This window comes from Symphodus melops (assembly GCF_947650265.1).
Source record: "Symphodus melops genome assembly, chromosome: 4".
NCBI lineage: Eukaryota > Metazoa > Chordata > Actinopteri > Labriformes > Labridae > Symphodus > Symphodus melops.
In genome coordinates, this window is record NC_136694.1 from 19,854,824 (window position 1) to 19,875,825 (window position 21,002).

At 39.7% G+C, this 21,002-nt stretch overlaps 1 protein-coding gene across 2 annotated transcripts in view; it reads left to right on the top strand.

Annotated features, from left to right (window-relative positions):
• The first annotated feature begins 631 nt into the window (after positions 1-631).
• LOC306822398 (SLIT-ROBO Rho GTPase-activating protein 3-like) overlaps positions 632-21,002 on the top strand; it is a 31,639-nt gene continuing 11,268 nt past the window's right edge. For both annotated transcript variants that reach the window (XM_079341404.1, XM_079341403.1), the window contains exons 1-8: positions 632-1,086; positions 8,138-8,333; positions 12,996-13,158; positions 14,706-14,768; positions 18,161-18,352; positions 18,628-18,756; positions 18,862-19,083; positions 19,197-19,298. In XM_079341404.1, coding sequence (XP_079197530.1) covers positions 1,020-1,086; positions 8,138-8,333; positions 12,996-13,158; positions 14,706-14,768; positions 18,161-18,352; positions 18,628-18,756; positions 18,862-19,083; positions 19,197-19,298 — 1,134 coding nt within the window. In that variant the 5' untranslated portion in view covers positions 632-1,019. The remainder of the gene's footprint in view (positions 1,087-8,137; positions 8,334-12,995; positions 13,159-14,705; positions 14,769-18,160; positions 18,353-18,627; positions 18,757-18,861; positions 19,084-19,196; positions 19,299-21,002) is intronic.

The window sequence follows — 21,002 nt, forward strand, 5'->3', positions numbered from 1 at the left end:
GGTTATTTAGTAATAGCTTGAGCATGTTATTAGGTGTTTTTATTCTGAAAGTGGAAACGTAACGTCTAGAAGTCAAATGTCAGTAACCTATAGTATTTTGATCAATAATTCACATTCAATCTTTTATTTCCCTATCAATGACAAGTGTAACAGCATTTCACACAAAATAGTTTATTCATGCAGGAAGATGCCAGTATTTCAACACTTTTCACTGTTCTTCCTCAACAACTGTGTTCTAAGGCTGGATATAGCCTATATAATCATTGTAAAACATGAGCTACACCACTTTACTTTGAATGACAAAAAAATCTTGCCAAGTTACTCTGTTCTGCAGTCAACATGTTGTTGTCCTGGAAACAATGAAATCTCACCAAAGTGCTCGTGCAATCTTTCAGGGTTGGACTCATCGACTGTTTTTACTGGTAAAAGTCTGCAAATCAGTTCACTGAGACAAACTTGAAATCATGAGAGAATGAAACTGGTGAAGAAATAAAGAAGAGAGTGGGTTGGGGGAGGAGTCTCACATTGACTTTCACGTCCATTCAGCCTTTTCTGCAGCAGCACTGAACTTGCAGAGAGAGAGAGAGAGGAGAGAGGAGTGAGAGAGAGAGTGAGAGAGAGAGAGGAGAGAGAGAGAGAGAGCTGGCTTAAAAAGGCAGACTGCACATTATTGTGCAGAAGGGGACTCTATGTTATGAGGCTGCCATGACATGAACATCAAACGTGAATTGTTTTCCGATTCACTGAAGAGCGCTGCCGAAGAGGAGTGGTCAGAAAGGAAGATGATCATTATGCACTTTTAGATCAACGTCGCCTCCTCCAATGCAGCAAGGCAACCTCGCAGACCCTCAAAAAAGTGCGTTTGATCCACGAAGAAGAAGTTGAGTCAGGCGGGCAATGATTCGCATCTGATTGTTGCTCAACTACCCCGGAGAGGACTGCAGACGGGCGAATCGCTGCATTGTGGCAACGGAGACGCTGATTGCTGCCCGAGGATTGCACAATCCCTTCTCCTCAACATGTCATCTCAGGCGAAAGTCAAGAAGGACAAAGAGATTATTGCCGAATATGAGACCCAAGTGAAAGGTTGGTAACGTGCAGGCCTGATCATATTGTTATTCTGTGTGTGTGCAGGCACTATTGCGTAACTTCAAGCTTTGTATGGCTTTCAAGTGTACAGTGCTGTAGGGTGGGACATATTTGTACAGTTATAAATGGCAGTCATTTTTAGCATATCTCCTGGGAAATGTCGCCAAAGATTAATCCAATTGTAACCAGGGATACGTCTATTTTTTTTTTTAATTCTGTCATACAATAATGACGACTCAACTTGGCTGAACCTGTTTTGCACAAGATGACTGTGGGGATGCATAAATTGCCTAGCCCTTCATGTGTGGCATGTAAGCCAGTTGTGCTTAATTGTTTCAAAGTGCATCTGTTTTTTTTTTCTGTCAGATTGTTTCATGCTGCACACCCAACAAGGGAATGCACCAGTTCACCTTGGATAAGCTTTCTAATAGACTCGAGGTCATGCACCTCAAGTACTCATGCGGAAGATTTTTGAGACATCTGGGTACACTGCAGAACATCTTCATGACAGGTCAAAATGTAATGTGGTGATCAATACCATTTTAAAGGACACTTTTGGTAGATTAAGTATTTTCATGAGACTCCAGGACAAAGTGTAGTATCAAGGGGGAGAAGAAATGCTCCAGAAGATCACACAGCAAACAGTTCATAAAGTTCATACATAATGTATGCTGTCTGTATGAATTATGAAGCATGAAAGGATTTTACTGTCTACCGTTAAATATGTGACTGGATAAACCACCCAGAGAGATAAGCGAGTGAGGAACACTGACAACAGACTGAAACAGACATTGCAGGATGTATATGGTGGTGTCTTCTCAGCTTTTAAGATGACTTCCAGCATTGTCAGCTTTAACACATTCTGCATCACCTTCTTATGGTTGTGGTTTTGCTCATGTGTCAAGTTTTATTCACAGAGACAGCAAGGATGTTCTTGCTTTCATCTCAAATATGTTATAGACCATAGACCTGTGCAGAAGACACAGGAATATTTAAAGTAAAGTACTTAATTTAGATGGTGAGGTTGGGACCAGTTCCTGAGCTCACTTTGTTTCACATCAAATGACAGCAATACAGTATGAACATACAGACGAATAAAGTGGACAGTGGAAAAGAAAACATGAAATGAAACTAAACTGAAGGTGTGTGTGTGGTTGCATCTAATACTTAAATGATGGATCGATCTCAACATATTTGTGTTGTCCTACAGCTGCAGTTTCACTTTAGTAAAGTAGCCTAGGTTTTATTAAATGAATGCCACATGTCAGGTAGTGTGTTGTATTGAAACATGATTCAGAATCTAAAAGGGACTAATAGTCTACATTTTAAACAAGTCCGATAGGCCTATAAGCGAAGCTATGGGCTATTAATTTAGCCATATCAACAATTTTTTTAAAACACGAGGTCATCTTAATTCTCATATCTTGACTGGACAGTTAGAGTAGCTAAGAACAACAAACAGGAGTAACATAGGCTAGCTGTGTCTTTGTAGCCTACAGCAATTTCCTTAAGTAAAAAATAAGCCAAAAAAAAAAGAAAATCCCAGACTAACCTAACATGATACTGTATACTCTTGATTTTTTTTTTTAACACTGGGAAGCTTAGCTAGCTTACATTTTTGAAAGATCCTTGCTAGCTGCTTCCCCACTTTCCCCACAGTCTTTATGCTAAGCCAAGCTAAGGGGTTTCTGGTTATAGCTTTACATTGAGGTGGCAATACAAGATATGAGAGTGACATCAGTCCCCCCTTCAATTAAATTTTTTTCTGAAGCATATTGCTTATCCTGTGTATGGTTTCCATGGTAGTTTTAGATATAACTGCAAAAGGTAAATTTTTGTCTGTCAGTTTTTTTCTCAACAAAACTTGTCAATATGTGTCTGGTATGATTAGTATTTAGTTGACAAAGGTGTGGTTTAATTTCTCCTTGTCTCTCTCTCTCATTGTCTGTCTGTTTATTTGTTTGACTCCTTCACTGTCTTACTCGTCCTCTCGCTCTCTTTCTCTCCCTCTGGTGTCCACACCGACTTTGTGGCTGGTAGAGAGCCATCAGAGCTCCGTCTCTTGTCTCAGTTTCAGGAAAAGCTTTTAAGCTGACATCTAAAGCTCATTTGCAAACTGGGTTTAGATCAGTTCGAAGATGTGGCAGCTTTACTCTGACACTGACACTGGCCCAAAAAGCTGAGTTACTGACTGTACAGCAGTTCAATCAGGAATGAACTTACTGCACTGTGTGTATATTTCAAGACACATTTTATCAAACAGAAAGGTCTCAGTCACCTTTAAGCAATAATTATTGGTGTGTATTTTGATCTTAAAGTGTTACATGTTGGGGACTGTATTTCATAATTGTCGTCACATGGCAGCCCTGATTCATTGATGACTGAATAATCAATTACAAGCAGCAGGTAATACTGCTTCACCGCTTTGTGTTTTAACAGTCATCACAGAGTCATTATCAGCAGCTTAAGTACTTGATTTTCCCTGCCTTAGCAGTACCTCTTGCTGTTTTCTTTATTTCAGAGGGAAAATGTTATTCGTGTGAGTGTAGAAGACAAGTATGAAGCATCTCTTCACTTCCTACTGATCCTTAAACCAAAACACGAGGAAATGAGGGAATACCCTTCATGATGCATTATATTATGCTCATAGCTGGAGGCAGCATTAGCTCTACTGCCAAGTGATCTGTTTGTAGTCCAGCTGTTTTAGTCGTGCGCACAAATTGCTGTAATAGAATATGCGACACATAGTTATTTATAAGATTTGCGTTTTCTTTAAGTAAATGTATACTGTAGCCATGTGGAACTAAACGATAAATGGCTGCCAGATATTGGCCAACAGATCAATGTTTCTAATCTTAATTTCAGTAACAATACAATGATATTTATAACACTTTTTAACATTTTTAATGACTTTGTGTCAGAGATGTAATTCCCCTTAACTGAGGACCGCTATCCCGTTGTTACAAATTAGCGCCTCATGTTACCTCTGTTGCCATCCGCACTGCAGAAATTCTCTGAGCGTTTTGACTAACCCCGCTGTGTTAATTCATCATAAAGAAAGAATCTTCAGACTGATACTATCTTGAGAGTCACAGTTGTGTGACAATAATGAATTAGGAATGCGTTTTTATAGTCTTGCCAACATGTAACAGTCACTGTCTGACGTTGTGTTGGCAGGTGACATGCCCAGGGTTTACGAACATTTCAAGAGAAAAATGCTTGGAATTCTGCACACCACAGACTGGATTTTCCTGTCCTGTGGCTGCACAAACCGTGATGCTTTTACTTTCAGAGATATTTGTGCGGAGGGAGAAATGTGAACTCAAGCAAATAGACTTTAAAGGCATACTATAGCCATTACTGCATTCAGAAGACAAGCGTTCACAGAACACAGCCTTGATTTGTACCAAATTATGTCAACGTGTCAGTCTGAGTTAGGTGACATGTGACTAGCTACGCGTGGCTAACTGCAGACACAGCCCCAGAGACTGCTGCTGGCCACTGAAAAGAGCCGTGCCATGCTAATCTGAGCAGGCTACAGCAGTGACAGGGGATCCTCTCTGCATGATGTTGGGTGCTCTGTCCTCTACAGCAGCACAGGAGCCTAACAGGAAATCCTGCAAGGCAAAAGTGGCCAATAGTTTCCCCCCCTTTTTCTGTTATATTATCTGTCAGGGATCCAGGCAGCCACCACAGACATGCTGTGTTTGGACTTGGTGTGTGGACAGGGGTTGTTGTTTTGAATCTGCAGGGTAAAAGAGCTGGTCAAGGCTTTATAACAGCTGAACTCAGGGTGCTATACTTTCCTTTTCTACACCATGAATCTTCAGACTGTTTTCACATGTGACTAAACAATTTGGCTGATCCATTTAAGGAACATTCTGTATTTGGGTGGCTTGAATTTATTTTGATTTTCAGCTAAGCTTTGCAAAGCTTAGCTGAAAATGAAGCCATGTGGAAATGAATGTGCAAATGCAAAAATGCAGTTCTTCGAATGGCCACTCGAGGCTGAATCTAATAGTGGGTTCATCTCTGTTAGGTTCCTTATCAAAATGCCAAGTTTAATAACATAACGTAATGTGTTTACAGCCTGGTGCAGAACAGTTTAGGTACGGTATGTATGGCTGACTTCCAAACACATGGGGATTTTGGTATGGGGATGACAGTTTTTCTTTTTTTTTCATTTTCATTTAAGCAGTTAAAATGTCTTTTTTTTTTTTTTTTAAAACAGTATATGCTTATTAAAGTCTACATGTTAACCATATAGAGTAAAGGGTAAAATTGAAATTATTCAAGACAAAAATGTCCAAAATCATCTTCTTCTTCTTCTTCTTCTTCTTCTTCTTCTTCTTCTTCTTCTTCTTCTTCTTCTTCTTCTTCTTCTTCTTCTTCTTCTTCTTCTTCTTCTTCTTCTTCTTCTTCTTCTTCTTCTTCTTCTTCTTCTTCTTCTTCTTCTTCTTCTTCTTCTTCTTCTTCTTCTTCTTCTTCTTCTTCTTCTTCTTCTTCTTCTTCTTCTTCTTCTTCTTCTTCTTCTTCTTCTTCTTCTTCTTCTTCTTCTTCTTCTTCTTCTTCTTCTTCTTCTTCTTCTTCTTCTTCTTCTTCTTCTTCTTCTTCTTCTTCTTCTTCTTCTTCTTCTTCTTCTTCTTCTTCTTCTTCTTCTTCTTCTTCTTCTTCTTCTTCTTCTTCTTCTTCTTCTTCTTCTTCTTCTTCTTCTTCTTCTTCTTCTTCTTCTTCTTCTTCTTCTTCTTCTTCTTCTTCTTCTAGGACATTCAACTCTTTAATCATCATTTAAAAAAAAAACATTTCAGTTTTTGAGGGTTATTTCTCCCATATTATTCCCTTGAACTCTTTTCCTGCTTCCTCATAATTATGCATCACTCTGCAAAGGCCTGAATCATTCATTGAATGTAGTGCAGTACTGCACAGTCCCTAGTAACAGTTTAAATTCTAAAAATAACCTGCTCACAGGAGAGCGAACGCATTTATCACAAGTTTATTTGATGTTGCCCGATAAAATAATTCATTGAAATCAATTTAGAGATGCTTCTCATTCTGTCTGTTCTTTTGCATTGCCACTGTATGATTACTAAGGCTTAATGTCAACAACTGTTGTTTAGTGGTATGTCATAGCACAGCAGTCTATCACAGTCATAATTCATTCTATTTCTGAATCTGATTGCTGCGTTGTTTATCAGCACGGACTGTTTATTGAGTATTTCAAAGCACAGAAAGTTGTCCTTGTCCTCGGCCATTATGCTAAACTGACTGACTGCTGTGACTGTCAGAACAGGGAACTGGCTTGCTCTCTTTCAAATGCCTCCAGAGGCATGTAACCAGGCAACTGGGCAACTATGGGGACCAGGAGGGGTACTTTTCCAAACAGCAAGGGACTCCATATTTACTCTGCCCCTCTCGTTCGTGCTGTTTCATTCACATTTTAACTTACAGCCGATGGCGGAGGCATTTTTGAAATCCTTTATTCAAGATACAGAAACAAGCATTTAGAAGTAAACAAAGGGGCTTTTCTTCCACTGGGACATCTTTTCCGTCGATTCATTTCTACAGAGTTTCTTTTCAGTGCACAGAAATCATATGCATGGTTTAAACAGTCTGTCATAATGGAATCTTCAGCCTTCTCATTGTTACTCCACTGCCTCATATTGTCTCACAGCAGGAGATGCTTGCTTTAAACCCACTGTTAGTGAATGTGTGTGGGTGTAAGATGTGGTCTCGTGTCATTCACACCTTTAGCTGCTTTCTGCAACAAGTTGGTTTTAATTTGTTTTTGACTTTCAGTTAAACATGACAAGCCCAGATACTGTAAGCCAAAATACAGAGCAATACTAATAACAATGTAAGTCTTCCAGCTTCCCTCCTCATGAACAAAGCATACTTAAAAGCAAAAGATGAATCAATGACCAACATTTAACTAAATGCTGAGCTTGTGTTGACAGTATGTGACCCACTGATCTCAGCTTTCAGTGTTCTGTATGTTACTTCTCTCTGACTGAAAATAACGCAGGGTGGAGAGAGAGATGTCCTGATATTGTGACATGGCAAAAGTGAAGGGGTCAGAATGAATGAATGACTGAAAAAGTGGGTTGGATTAGATATGGATACAATACAATGGGTATTTGACGGGATTTTATACAAAGGGTCCAAGCCCCACGCTTCAGTGGGGCTTTTTTAGCCCTTTATATCTCTCAATACACTCTGTCCAGCCAGTAGTCTGGATATTTATCCCTGCTCATTTTGAAAACTGGGATTGATGAATTATGATCTAAATTATTTCACTGCATAGGATGCATGTTAATCATTTTGAGGTTTTCTGTACGTTATTATAATGAAAACATGTCTGTTGAGAAACTTACAAAAATGTATTTTACCGAAATAAAATTGTTCAGTTGAATTATGATGTCTTGTTTGTTTATGAAAAGCTTGTCAAATCTGAACTCATCTGTAAATCAGCTGATTTGTTTTAATTTATAACTCAAACAGAATTGTTGTCCTCATTCTCAGACTAGAAGGAGCAAAGATTTCCAGGCTGAAACCACAGTGATCTTGCAATAAAAAACAAAAAAAAATGCCTGCAATATTTTTTTTTTACTACAAACTTCTCTGAAGGCTCGCTGAGCACAATGCTTTTTAGAAGCTGACCTATTTTATATTTTCCGTGCTGTCTGCTGCAATCATCAGACATGCATCTCATATGCACGTGTGCAACCCCAGCATTTAGACACCCCCACTCTCCCTCCCTCCTACTACTCACACAGTAGGCTACATGCACTTTCACAGATGGCAAACAAATCGACTTTGACATCCAGTTTTATCCAATTATGATGACTTTGTTATTTTATTAGTTGTTGTGCTTCGCTGCATTCTCACATGTTTCTGTTAACTACATCATGTGACTGCTTTGGGGAAAAAAAAAAAAAAAAGTTGACCTGCAGCACTGTCTGGCGGACTCAAGTGAGGCCCAGCATGTAAGCCAGCTCCCCCTGAGAGGTTCAATTGGTTCTGAAGGTGGCCTTTTCTTTTTGATATGCAGAGATCCGTAACCAGCTGGTGGAGCAGTTCAGATGTCTTGAGCAACAGTCAGAGTCCCGGCTGCAGCTGCTGCAGGACCTTCAGGAGTTCTTCCGCAGAAAGGCTGAGCTCCAGCTTGAGTACTCGAGAGGCCTGGACAAGCTGGCTGAGCGCTACTCCGCCAAGATCCGCACCTCCAGAGAGCACCAGCACTTCAAGTGAGTTTCCCCGAGCACTGGAACGTCTGTATCAAATGTGCTTGCCTGATAAATATCTGCTACATATTTCATGCTGACAATGGCAGAAAGAGGGGAAAAACTGAAATGGGAAGACAGAGGAGGGATAAGCTACAAAAAGGAGAGCAGGGATAAATGCAGAAGAATTGACCTGAAATGAAGCCAGGGCCAAGGAAGCTTGTGGCCTCGGGCTGCTGTGTTCCATTCAACTAGGTCAGACAACCCCCCTTCAGTGTACGTGACTGTCATTTCATTTCCATTCAACTTCACGCTGCTTCCAAAAAAAACAAACATTTCTCAATTGGCACAGAAAATAAAGATAATTAATCAAAGCCTCAGTTAGGAGCCTCAAAAAAAAAGGGAAAAAAAGTTTGAGCTATTTTTTCCTCTAGTGAACCTTGTTTTTTTGTGATCTGAGGTCATGAAACAAACACCCTGAAGCATGTTCAGGAGTTGCTGCTTAGCTTAGTTCAGATCAGCCTCCAGCTCTCTGTAACTTTAAGAGAGTTTTCTAACTGTAATCAATGCATTAGCCTGAAAAAAGATGAAACTGAATGCTTAGAAAACAAAGGATAGATTCGGTTCAGTTCAAATATGTTAGGTAAAAGTTGGCTCCTCACCTTGGAAATAGACCAAATGAATGTGATTAAAAGCTGTCAAGTAGGTATTACTTTATTATTACGATAAAATCTATTTGAAAAGTGTTTCGCAATTGTCACTATTGTTGAATTGAATTCACACTGCAGGAAATCCAACTTACCTTTTAAAGCACCAGAGTACAGTGTAATTGATTCGTAGGCAGCAGCACACCCTTTCATGTGACCTGGGTGTGTCAGTCATGCGTAACAAACACGCTGGTTTATTCAGAAGCTCTTCCCGTCTCTTTTCAGTCTCTCCGGCCGATTGGACCTAAAGCGTGATCACGGCGGAGAGCTCCCGTCACTGGGACATTTATAAATGGAGCTTTCCCTTGAAGGGAGACCCCTGAATGAGAAGCACATTGCATGACTTCCCCTTACACCCTGCTGTCCCAGATTCCCCCCTCGCAATGTCACATTTAATGGTCATCATTATGTCTCTCTGTCAACGGCTAGGTTCATTCCAATATACCAAAATGGACCTACTAAGTTTCCATCATTAATAATCCCACGCTGTCTTCTCTTCTGAACTTTAAGAGATTGCACCACACTCTCTGGAGTTGCATTTTTCTTTTTTAAACCAGCATGCAGTGCCCATCTTTGCTTATCTGTGATCCTTTCAGATTTTCATTTCTTGCACAAGAGCTACTAGTCTGGCAGGAGAATATCGAGGAACATTTAAAGAACCTTCTGTAACAGAGTGGCAGAAGCAAATGTGTTATTATAAGAGCTGATGACTCAGTCTACCTTTTAAGAAAAGATAAATTATATTCAAAATGCTTCAGAATATTTGATCAAATCTAGTATGTGTTTGTGTTGCCAGTTGAGGGGAGTTCAGTTGGCAGTGCCAGCTCGAGCCGTGAAAACAGGAATTGTTGCACTTTTGTAGCCTGTCATGTTGGAAACATTGTTCTGTCATCAACGACACGAACCGTTCTGCATCAACTCCTCTCTGTCCTGAACACCGCTGTCTCATCCGTGTTGAGGAGCAGCCGACAGCCAAAGATTTACAGTCAGGATGCTGGCTTCAAGTAAAGGATCAAACACCTGCTCTGCTTGAAAGGAGGGCCCATAGGGAGAGCTTGTTCATGTTTTTTTTTTTTTTATCAAAGTGTTTAAGGATGAAAGGAAAGGGGGAAAAAAGTTGCTGATGCCCGGCACTCAGGATTACCTTTAGCATCAGGGTGCAACTCTTTTAACTCAGCGTGGAAACATAACTTTTCATATAGATTCTTATTTGTACTCAGTGTCTGCTTCTTTTTAAACATAAGTCATCTAGACAGGAGGACACAGTCATACAGTTACTATAGAGTCAATATTTGGCACGAGACAAAAAAGTAACATGGCCAATCCAGATTGGATGTAGACTCACTGAAAGTATTTCTTGCCTGACATTTAGAGGTACACATGGTTGAATTAATTTGACTCATTAGATTTTAGTATTTAGGCCAGTTTCTGAATAACTGTCCATGACAAATATTTTCAGATGCTTGGGGGAAGCTGGAATAAAGCCCATGTTATGGCGTTGCTGTAGTGCAGAAGCTTGCATTAGCTGAAGACAACAAGCTTTATCAGGACAGAAGTCTTGATAAATATCAAAGAGTGAACAAATCTCTCCAAGGAATGAAATGATCAGAGTATGAAGTAAAACAAGTCAGGACTATGAGATGATCTTTCAAACTGAGATGTGAGTCAAAAATAACTGCTTCATTTCTGACTCAACTTCAGAGTAACATTCTCCTGTGGATCAGCATTTCCTCAGAAAAGTCCCAAAGATAACTATTTCTATTTATTAATTATTTCAGTTAATTCTCTTGTAAGAAACCCTGATTTATGTCATTTTATCTTGTCTCTGTTGTTATGGACAACATTTCATACGGTAGAATATAGTTTTTGGGGAGGAGTCATACTGTCTGTTGTTTTTGCTGGATTCATGAGTTGCATTGAAATTAAAACATGTCATTTTTTATCATATTTAGATACAGAATAATTGAGGAGCCAGAATATAACCTTGAGGTTCCCCGGACTGTGAGGAGTTGTCTGCTTATTAAACAAAATAAAATCAAGTTAAAAAGAGGAAATCTTGGCGCTTTCACTGCATGGAAGTTAACTCCAGGTAATGTGCTGATAAAAGATATGATCTAATGGCAGGAAGTAAACCACTTGATTAACTTTAGTTAAAATGCCTTTTAAATAAAAAAACTGCCTTTTTTTAATCAGGACATTTACGGTAGAAACACTAACAATCAGAAAGAAAGAAGTGCCTTTATCCACATTGTCTACAGCAAACAAACCGTTATAGTCAGGTTTGACAGCTAACAGATGGCTGGAAAAATCTTAATCACGCATGTAGTGGACACGGACGGTAAAAAGATAAGAGGAGCCACTTATCGATACAAAATAATGGTTCTTTTAATTAATAATGAAAAGGTGACCTGATACTAGAAAGATCTGTTTCTGTTATATTAGTACTCTTGAGGCTGTATTACGTTGGATTGTTTATCAGTTGCTTTGTATTTGCTTTCAGTTTTATTGATCATGGCTATCCATGGCTGTATCTGCAGCCTGATCTCTGCCGTCTGTGTTATCCATCGTGTAACACTGTTTTATTGATTCTGAATGATAACAATGTTTTTGGCTTGGCTTAGCGGGTGCATAAACCTACTGCTCTTTGTTTTCACTAACACTGCTTGCAAAATGAAATGGCTCGGTAAACATTTTGAAAAATCCACTTTCTATGTGATTGCTCATCACAAATTACATTATTTTTGTAGGTTATGGCTAGCTCACGATCCATTCACTATCGATCCATATATATCAATGTCACTTCACAATCAATTGCCTCACCTTACCACTTATCTTCTCTCAAGTACACTTTCCAAGAGTTTGCTGCTTGAGGTTTCGTATGGTCCAACGCTGATGCTGATGAAGCATGGTGTTCTGTATTACTGTTTCTGTGTCTGCCGTCTTCTGTTGTGATGTGATAAAAAGCTTCTGTGGTTGGAAATCGGCTATGAGAGCTATCAGGTTTTAAACTTACATTTGATTTTGCTCTTCCTTATCAACAAAGATCTTCAAAGTGATAAATCATTCATCTTAATTTCCCTCTTCTCCTTTGACCAATCAATACTGGGGGAATAAAGTTGAACTTGGAGTGGATCCCGGTGCAGGTCAGCTTTCATCCACCAGTTGATGGTTTTACACTCATGCTTTGTAAACGAATGGACCTCACAATGGATGAAGGTTTAGAAACGGTCATGATGAATGTATCATCTCTGCAGTCTATCAAACACTATTCACCCTCTTTTAAGTTTGAAAATGTGCATATCAATCAACAACTGGTATGTTTAGGGCTCACACCTCTTTGTGTACTTCCTCAGGGAAAAAGTCAGTTTTTCTTGCTTATCTGCTTTAAACTGTTTGGTGTTGATGTTGCACTTGATCTCAGAGGCATCTCAAGGATTTCTGGGCCACATGAACACATTGTGCCCCTCCATGAAACGTATTAATGTAACCACATCTCTATTAAGCGCAGGACCGTTTAAAGATTTTATTTTGAATAACTGAATTATTTGAATGATTGATGCTATTGAAAGTACTATTTTCATTATATACGACAGGTGTGTAAGAGAAGATTGAATCCATCAAAAATTGCAGACCAACTCCTTCACACTGTCTAAATTGCAAACATTTGCTGCATTAGGATTTGTGTATGCACTGGACTACAAGTGAGTGCATTTGTGTAGTCCAACACTTACATATCAACATTTCTAATGTCCAAGACACAAATCCAAAAATGTCCAGTGTCCGATGCATAATTCCCACCATTGCTAATGTCCATTGTGCCATTAAGAAGGACCTTCTCCTCCATTGGTGGTCCTGGGTAGCCAGTCGGACTTTTCTCTCCACTAATACTACAAAGCCCTACGTTGGCAGCTTTGTATTTATTGGGAGTTTAAAGAGTCATTTTTTTCCGCATTGTAAAGTTTTTCCTTGGCTGTTTCAGAAAGGACCAGAATCTCCTGTCCACTGTGAACTGCTGGTATTTGGTCCTGGACCAGACCAGGCGGGAGAGCAGAGACCACGCCACTCTGAGTGACCTCTACAACAACAACGTCATTGTTCGACTGGCACACGTGGGCGAGGATGTCATCAGACTTTTCAAAAAGGTCAGAATATGAGTTGAATGTTTGAGGGCATGTTACTAATGCACACAGTCACAGAAGGTTTTTGCTTAAATTGCATGACTGATGCTGGGAACTTGACGCCTCACCATTAAATATATGCAAAAATATGTACATATGCGTCAAGACACACTGATGGTCACATGGGGTATTTTTTTGAAAAGAGTGACTTTGTCTCTTTTGGTGGCCTTTGAGTTTGAATGACAACACAGATGTTTTGCATCAAATGTTAAACTTGATTATTATTACCCCTGCTTTAAAAGAAATACAGTATTGAGGTGCAGAGAAGATGCTTCTTACCCATCACTACCTATCGCCAACATTTCGGACTAATTTAGACACCTCGCAGTAGACTGGCTATTATTAGAGTGCCAAGTGTCTTAAATAAAGCTCAACATTGTTTCAGGGAGATTTTTGTTTCTATTTTTAACCGAGCTCATTCAGCACGTGTATTTGCTCTCTCAACACGGTGCTCAGCTTCCTCCACATATTCAGATCACTCATCTTCTTCTGATGCTCTTCAGAAAACATCACTCTTATGATTTCACACTATTTCATATTAACAGAGAGTCGTTTAATAAATGGGACAGTGAAATAAGACATTGTGTGACCCTGTTTTTTATCTGGTTATTCTGTCATATCGCAAAGATTGTATTATGCAAAAAGTAACATGGAAGGGTAGCAGAGTACCTGAAGTTTAGGGGTTGTGATGAGGAACATGAGGTAATATGCCCTCTAGGGGGCCCTGCACTGTCACGATGGGAGCAGTGATGAGAATAGGATGGCTTACAGCCAGAAAAAAACTCGGCAACTAATAACAGCCTGCAGAGAAACTGTCTCCCTCTACAAGAATTTGCCAACAAAGTTCGGCAAAACAATAATCCTGTTATGCTGTATCCTGGTTCAGCTGCAGTGCTCTCTCTCTGCAAATGAATCGCATATGTGGAGGCTGCGAATCCGTCAACCCTGGCATTTGCTAGGTTAAAGTTTAAATGTACTGAATGGGATGAAGTTTAATTCCTCTCACATGTGAGACGCCAAGTTGCTGTTTTGACAAATGGCTCCTGAGAGGGTGGCAGAAAACCAAGATTGGTGGCGCTCAATGTCGGTCCATATGCCTTCAACAGGATTTCCAGAGTCACTCTCCACTGGCCCCATTCCTCCTCTCGGGCTGTAAGCCTCCTGTCATGGGACATGTCCAATTCATCATAGGCTCTTAGCTCTTGTAACTGAGCTGAAATGGTGACACAACTCCTTGGGAAATGTTCTGCAGTGTCTCCACTGTTCTATTTCTGTCTGTGCTTGCACTCTGGGCATTGTATTAGATTGTTTCTGGTGTAGAGTAATGACAGCATTTCAATGTCTGCTCACATCCCTCAGATTCTTAATTAGAACTGGAAGACAGCCCTTAAGGTTGGCATGTGTGGTGAGGAATTTCTGTGAAATAATCCAGTTATTAGTCTGACTCTAGATGTTTAAATACCTGAATTAATTGCTGTCCATTAAAACTGCCCTTTCTTTCTCTCTTTCAGAGCAAAGACATCGGAGTGCAGATGCATGAAGAGTTAGTGAAAGTCACAAATGAGCTCTACACAGTAAGTAAAACGAATAGGATCATTCTCCTTCTTGTCTTTACCAGCCTGCCTGTTATTGCCTCTCCCTTATGTTGGCTGCCTGTTGCCTGTCAATCCCTTCCCCACCTTTTTCCTCCCTGAACCTGTAACCTGTGAAGCAGCTGGCCTGACACTGCACACAGCAGATATGCCTTATCAGCAGCTCCCTCTCTTAACAGGTCATTTCCTCCTTCTCCTGAGGTTGTGAGAGGAGAAAATTAGCATTCCTCCTCCCTGTGTGAATCCGTTGAAGGAGAGAGTGTTCTTGCCCCTGGCTGTGCTTCAAGCAGGCTCTGCAGTCTGTGCTGCAGTGGTTCTCTGTGCTCACTGCAAACACGAGCTGCCGGAGTATTTGCAGCTAATGTGACATGTAATCACACACATCTGTCAGTGTTGGTATCAATTTTCACTCTATTGTCATACTGTACACATTAATGCGTAAACATGTGTGCACCTATGTCATTAAACACACGTGAATGATGCTTGTGGGCCGGCGAAGGTATAAAAAACAAAGACTCGGTTTGCTTGATTGAAAATGAACCTGTGCAGCGATATCATCGGCTGTGTGTGGGACAAAGGGCAACAGACACCACACTGTTTGCTTCTGAGACTCAAAGCTGTGCTATAGTTGGCAACAGCGATTCTGCAAAAAAGGGTCAGTTCATATAGATCATAGGTCATATACTACTTTACTACTTATCTAATTTAAAAATGAGGTTAAGACTAAAAATGATTATCTGAAAGCAGAGAGAGAAACTGTAGTTGTAAATGGCTTTTTTTGTAGTTTGTCAGAAAAATCCTTACACACCGATCACTCAAATCCTTTTGCAGAAGATTTGATTGTATTATTTCTGTTGCTCATGCTCTTTATTATTTTCACTTTATTATTTTCACAACATTGTTCATTAATTCCTGCAACATAAATGTTCCACAAGTGTCCCGAACACTTTCAAATAAGGTACTGAGTGTTCAGCCCTCGTCTGCTATGTACAGTATTTTAATTTACTTTTTACTGTTAAGTGATATTTCCCGTTTTGCTGCACTATTAATCATCTGCATTTTATCCGTAATGTTATCGAGTTGCTATAGCGAGTGATAAATCAAAGGAAATTGGAAAATTCAAACAAGGTCAGGACATGTATAACGAAAACACATTTATCATCGGACTGAATAAAATGGATTGTGAAATATGAGAAGCTCCTATTCCATAGCCTTTAAGGAACATGGAGTATAAAAGAGAACGATGATGATCTTTTGCAGAACATAGCAAATGACTTCATCAGGGATTGAGGATTTTTAACTGTAAACATGAAGCGTGTATTAAAGAGAAGCTAAGAACACACACATTATTATTATTTGCTGTGTAATTTCAGTGATTCTCAACAACTGCTCACATATTTAAAGGGTTTTCAGGATGAATGAGTGTTCAGAGAAACACAAAACACTGAGCACTGAAGCAGCATAAGTCACATGATGGAAACCACATGAGAAATTTTCTCACATGAAACATTATACATCACTTTGTGGATATTGATTTTTCCTCCCTCTCTTCTTCATGAATTATTAAATGCCTGTCTGCAGCTCTCACGCTGCAAATTCCCAGCAAATGTATATATCTTAAATGAACCTGGAAGAAGTTTGTTTGCATTATCACTTTTGTTAAATGGAAAATTAAGCGTTGATTCATCTACTGTTGATCTCTTCTGCCTTTTTAAAGGATATCAAGTAGTTTCTTGTGCCGCTGCAAGTTGTAGGGAAGGTTGCAGTCTGTCACTTTGTAGCCCCCATCCTCCCTTGCTGATCGATCCCTCTGTCCTCTGCACATCCGCTTCAGTCTGGGTTGCTTGGAAACCAGAACTTGAGAGTGAGAGATGGAGGAGCAGAGGTTGTTTAAATGCTCTGTAGATGCAGAGTTACTAGTTAGACATTCTCATGTGATCTCTTTAACAACGGGAAACATTAACTGTTTCAGAAAACCTGAAAAGCTGAGATTGTAGACTGTATGTAATGCAATACAAAGCCTGTGACTAATAACAAATGCCTGCTGCGTGACTTTTATTTCCAGGTTATTTTGTAACCCGCTTTGGTAAACAAACAGACACATCAGACAGACGCACCTCCAGCTCGATTAGGAAACGCAGTGTGACACTCCTATGAGTAAGCTACACTCCCTAATGCTTGGGAGTGTAATGCAAATAAATATAGTCGAGGATTGCATAAGTTTATCTGAGTTATATCCTTGGGGAACATTTAAAGCCTTATAGATGAACCCTCTATTGCTTCTTTTTAAAGATAGGAAAACATTTAATAGGTTTTATACATCTTTAGAGTTGATATATTTTTGGCTTCTTACTTGTCTCTCAAAAATAGTCAATTCAGGTTTATTTTCTGGGTCTTCTATGCCTTTATTTTAGAAACAGGACAGTGGATAGAGTCGGAAATCGAGGAGAGAGATAGTTGGGAATGACCTGCGGGTGAAGGACCACAGGTTGGAGTCCCATCCTGCCTGTCTGCTTAGAGGACTGTAGTCTCTGTACATAGGCTGCATGCACTAACCACTTGGCTCTTAGTGCCCACATACAGATATTTTTTAACCTCAGCCCCAAGACTTTTTGTAAAGCACCATCCCAGCTCCATTATGCATTCGAATGCCAATCCTCATGGGATATTTGAGGACCTCAAAATGTACTCCACTAACTATTTCAATCACGAGTTGCATTATAACCAACTGTTAGAGTCTAGAAAAGTGCAAACATAAATTTTTTTCTTTTCATGTACTTTATAATCTTCCATCTTGGGGTCAGACACAGTTTCTTCTGCTATGGATTGCCCTCTTCTACTCAGCGTTGAATAATTTGACGTCAACTTTAAATAATGACTTGATCATATTTAGTGTTTTCTTATTTGTTATTTGATGCATGTCAATGAGTGTTGTTGGACACAGTACTTAAGTGATTTTAAGACATGTTTAAGGTGTCCATTGTCACATCCCTTTTAACATGGACTTTTTAGAAATTAATTAAAAAAAGATTGCTTAAATCTATCCTATTTCATGTTTTTTTTAACCTCTCTCACATTCCTATGTTTTGCTCTCCCTTCATCAACCTGATTGTTGTTTTTTCAATGATGTTCATACATTTAAGAACTCAGTACAGCAAATTGTCACAACCGTTGCTTGATCGTTGCATTTGCATGTGTAGTAAAATCCCTCTGCCTTGCTGAATACTATTCTCCATTTCTGTATATATTTGCTCCATCTTGGTTTGCAAATGTACTTTTGCTCAATTAAGACGATCAAAGAAATAGAAGTAGTTTGACCGTCTTCCTGTTTGTGGTTAAATCAGTTGTTTGACATGAGGTGCGTGTTGTTACAGGTGATGAAGACTTACCACATGTACCACACCGAGAGTCTGAGTGCTGAGAGCAAGCTGAAGGAGGCAGAGAAACAGGAAGAGAAGCACATCGGAAAAGCCAATGACATCAGCTCGGGCCTTCTGCGGTACGGTCTGGATGAACGTCCACAGCGACGGAGCTCCGTCAAGAAGATGGAGAAAATGAAGGAAAAGGTCTGTTTGGATGGACTGGTTTTATACATGATATTGCAAGTGCTCTATATTATCGTGTCTACATCCTTGTACAAATGATCTGTTGAGATGTTCTTGAATTTTACCACTTACCACTTTCACAAATGACCCAGGAAATACAATACTGACACTACAATGTATACTGACCGATACTGTTAGATACAAATCAAATAGATGTAATAATGTAATCTTTGAGTACTTTAGGAATCCATTTGACATCCTGTTTGATGACTTTCTCTTTTCCTCGTTCTCCCTAGAGACAAGCCAAGTACTCTGAAAACAAGCTGAAATGCACCAAAGCCCGCAACGACTATCTTCTCAATCTGGCAGCCACCAACGCCTTGGTGGCCAAATACTACATCCACGATGTCTCAGACATGATAGATGTACGTTTTTACTGGCAAAGCCAACTTCTATTTAATCTCAAGGCTTTTTTTGATAGCAATTTGCCTTTTATTAGCTTTAACATATGCTTCCCTTTTTCTACCCAGTGTTGTGACTTAGGTTATCATGCAAGCATGGCTCGCACCATGAGAACCTACCTGTCTGCAGAGTACAGCCTGGAGACGTCTCGCCACGAGGGCCTGGACTTACTGGAGGGAGCAGTAGAAGCCATGGACATCAGAGGAGACAAGCTGAAGTTTATGGACATGCACAGCCAGATCTTCTGTCCTCCAGCTCGCTTTGACTATCAGCCACACATGGGGGATGAGGTGAGTCTCTACAGAGTATAGCTAAGAGTCATTTTTTTAATGATGTTTGTTTTGTAAAAAGTCATGTTTGCTGTGAATGATACATCCTCTGGTCCTTTGTTCCTTAATCCCAGGTGTGTCAGGTGAGTGCACAGCAGCCTGTCCAGACAGAGCTTTTAATGCGCCATCACCAGCTGCAGTCTCGCCTGGCCACACTGAAGATAGAGAATGAAGAGGTGAGAGTGCACATGTGTTAGAGGGGTGAAGGTATCCAGTGTCAGTGTCTCTGATAAACTCTCTGCCATTGTGCTTTCCGCAGTTCATTTCTGCTGAGTCAGAAGAGGACGTATAGCTAGATATTGTCTGATTGGTATACAATATTCATTAGGCATAGCTACAGGGTCTTTATATCATCTTGGGTATTGTTAATTGAAAATAGATTAACCACAGTCAAAGCTTGAAAAAGCAATCCTTTAGTTTAATCTGTTTATCAAATGTGACCAATTTAATAGAACAAGAAGATTTCTTAACACTGCACAATTCCTGTCTCAATAGAGTTTGGGGTTTAGAAAGGTTTTGTACATTTGCTCTTTTATTAACAAAAAAAATCCCTAAGTTATGGGATTTTTGTGCTTTAATACAACTCTTATGTCTTTGCAGTAGACATGAAGCTCACTGAAAAAGCCTTTAGGCTTAGTTAAAAAATAAATAACAGAAACAGCAGGCAAATGCCACCTTCCATCAACTTTTAAACACATTTAATGTACAATTTTAACTGCCTGTAAGACTTTTTTTTTAAACGCCTGTAAAAAAAAATAAAAAATATATATATATTTTGTTTTTTGTGTGTGTATATATATATATATATATATATATATATACACACACATACATGTATGTGACGTTGTTCATAAAAAAATACCACTTAAGCATGAACACCACTAATTAAAAAAAAAATCACTAATTAGATAAGAGGTACCACTTTGTGTTGATTTTTGCAACACCTGTATACAAACCAGAAGTTCCTCACAAGAGGTTTAACAAAACAAAATCATGTATGGATGATACAATGGAGACAAACACAAATGTCTGAGAAGGTATTTTTGCTGAAGGATGAAAGAGAATATTCATGCAAACATTTTAAACTCTTCTTTTAAGAAATATGACAGTCAAAGACACTTAACTCAGAGATGCATCCCTGTAACTGGCAGATATGATCCATCATGTTAAGATGAATAATCCTTTAGTTTATCAATAATTTTAAAATGAAGGCATATTTGTTTGCTTCATTTTAAACTGGGATTTGCAACCAGTCATTACTTCTGTCACTCTAATGCAGAACAGCCAGCCTAAGAACTGTCACCCTGCATTTATACTCCTCTCCTGTCTGATGCTGACCTGTAGGGTTGACTCTCATCCAGTCTACTGCCTCCACTGGGGGCCGTCACTGCATGCAGAGTCACCAAGGCCACTGAGACTCGCACAGACCTATTTAAAGGTCACCCGTGTGTGTGTGTGTGTGTGTGTGTGTGTGTGTGTGTGTGTGTGTGTGTGTGTGTGTGTGTGTGTGTGTGTGTGTGTGTGTGTGTGTGTGTGTGTGTGTGTGTGTGTGTGTGTGTGTGTGTGTGTGTGTGTGTGTGTGTGTGTGTGTGTGTGTGTGTGTGTGTGTGTGTGTGTCTGTGTGTCTGTGTGTGTGTGTGTGTGTGTGTCTGTGTGTGTGTGTGAGAGAGAGAGAGAGAGAGCCAGTGCTTGTCTGTCATGAATATGGATCTGCACACTGCCTCCCTTTTTACCTGACGTGTAAGGAACATAGTTAATCTTTCATGTCACGATGCTTCATGCTAGAGAGCTAATTAGTCTGCTGTTTGTAGTGTCAGTCAAAGTGCTGTGAAAAAGGCCTGCAGAGGTTTCATCTTAGACTGTACTGGTTTGTTTACACC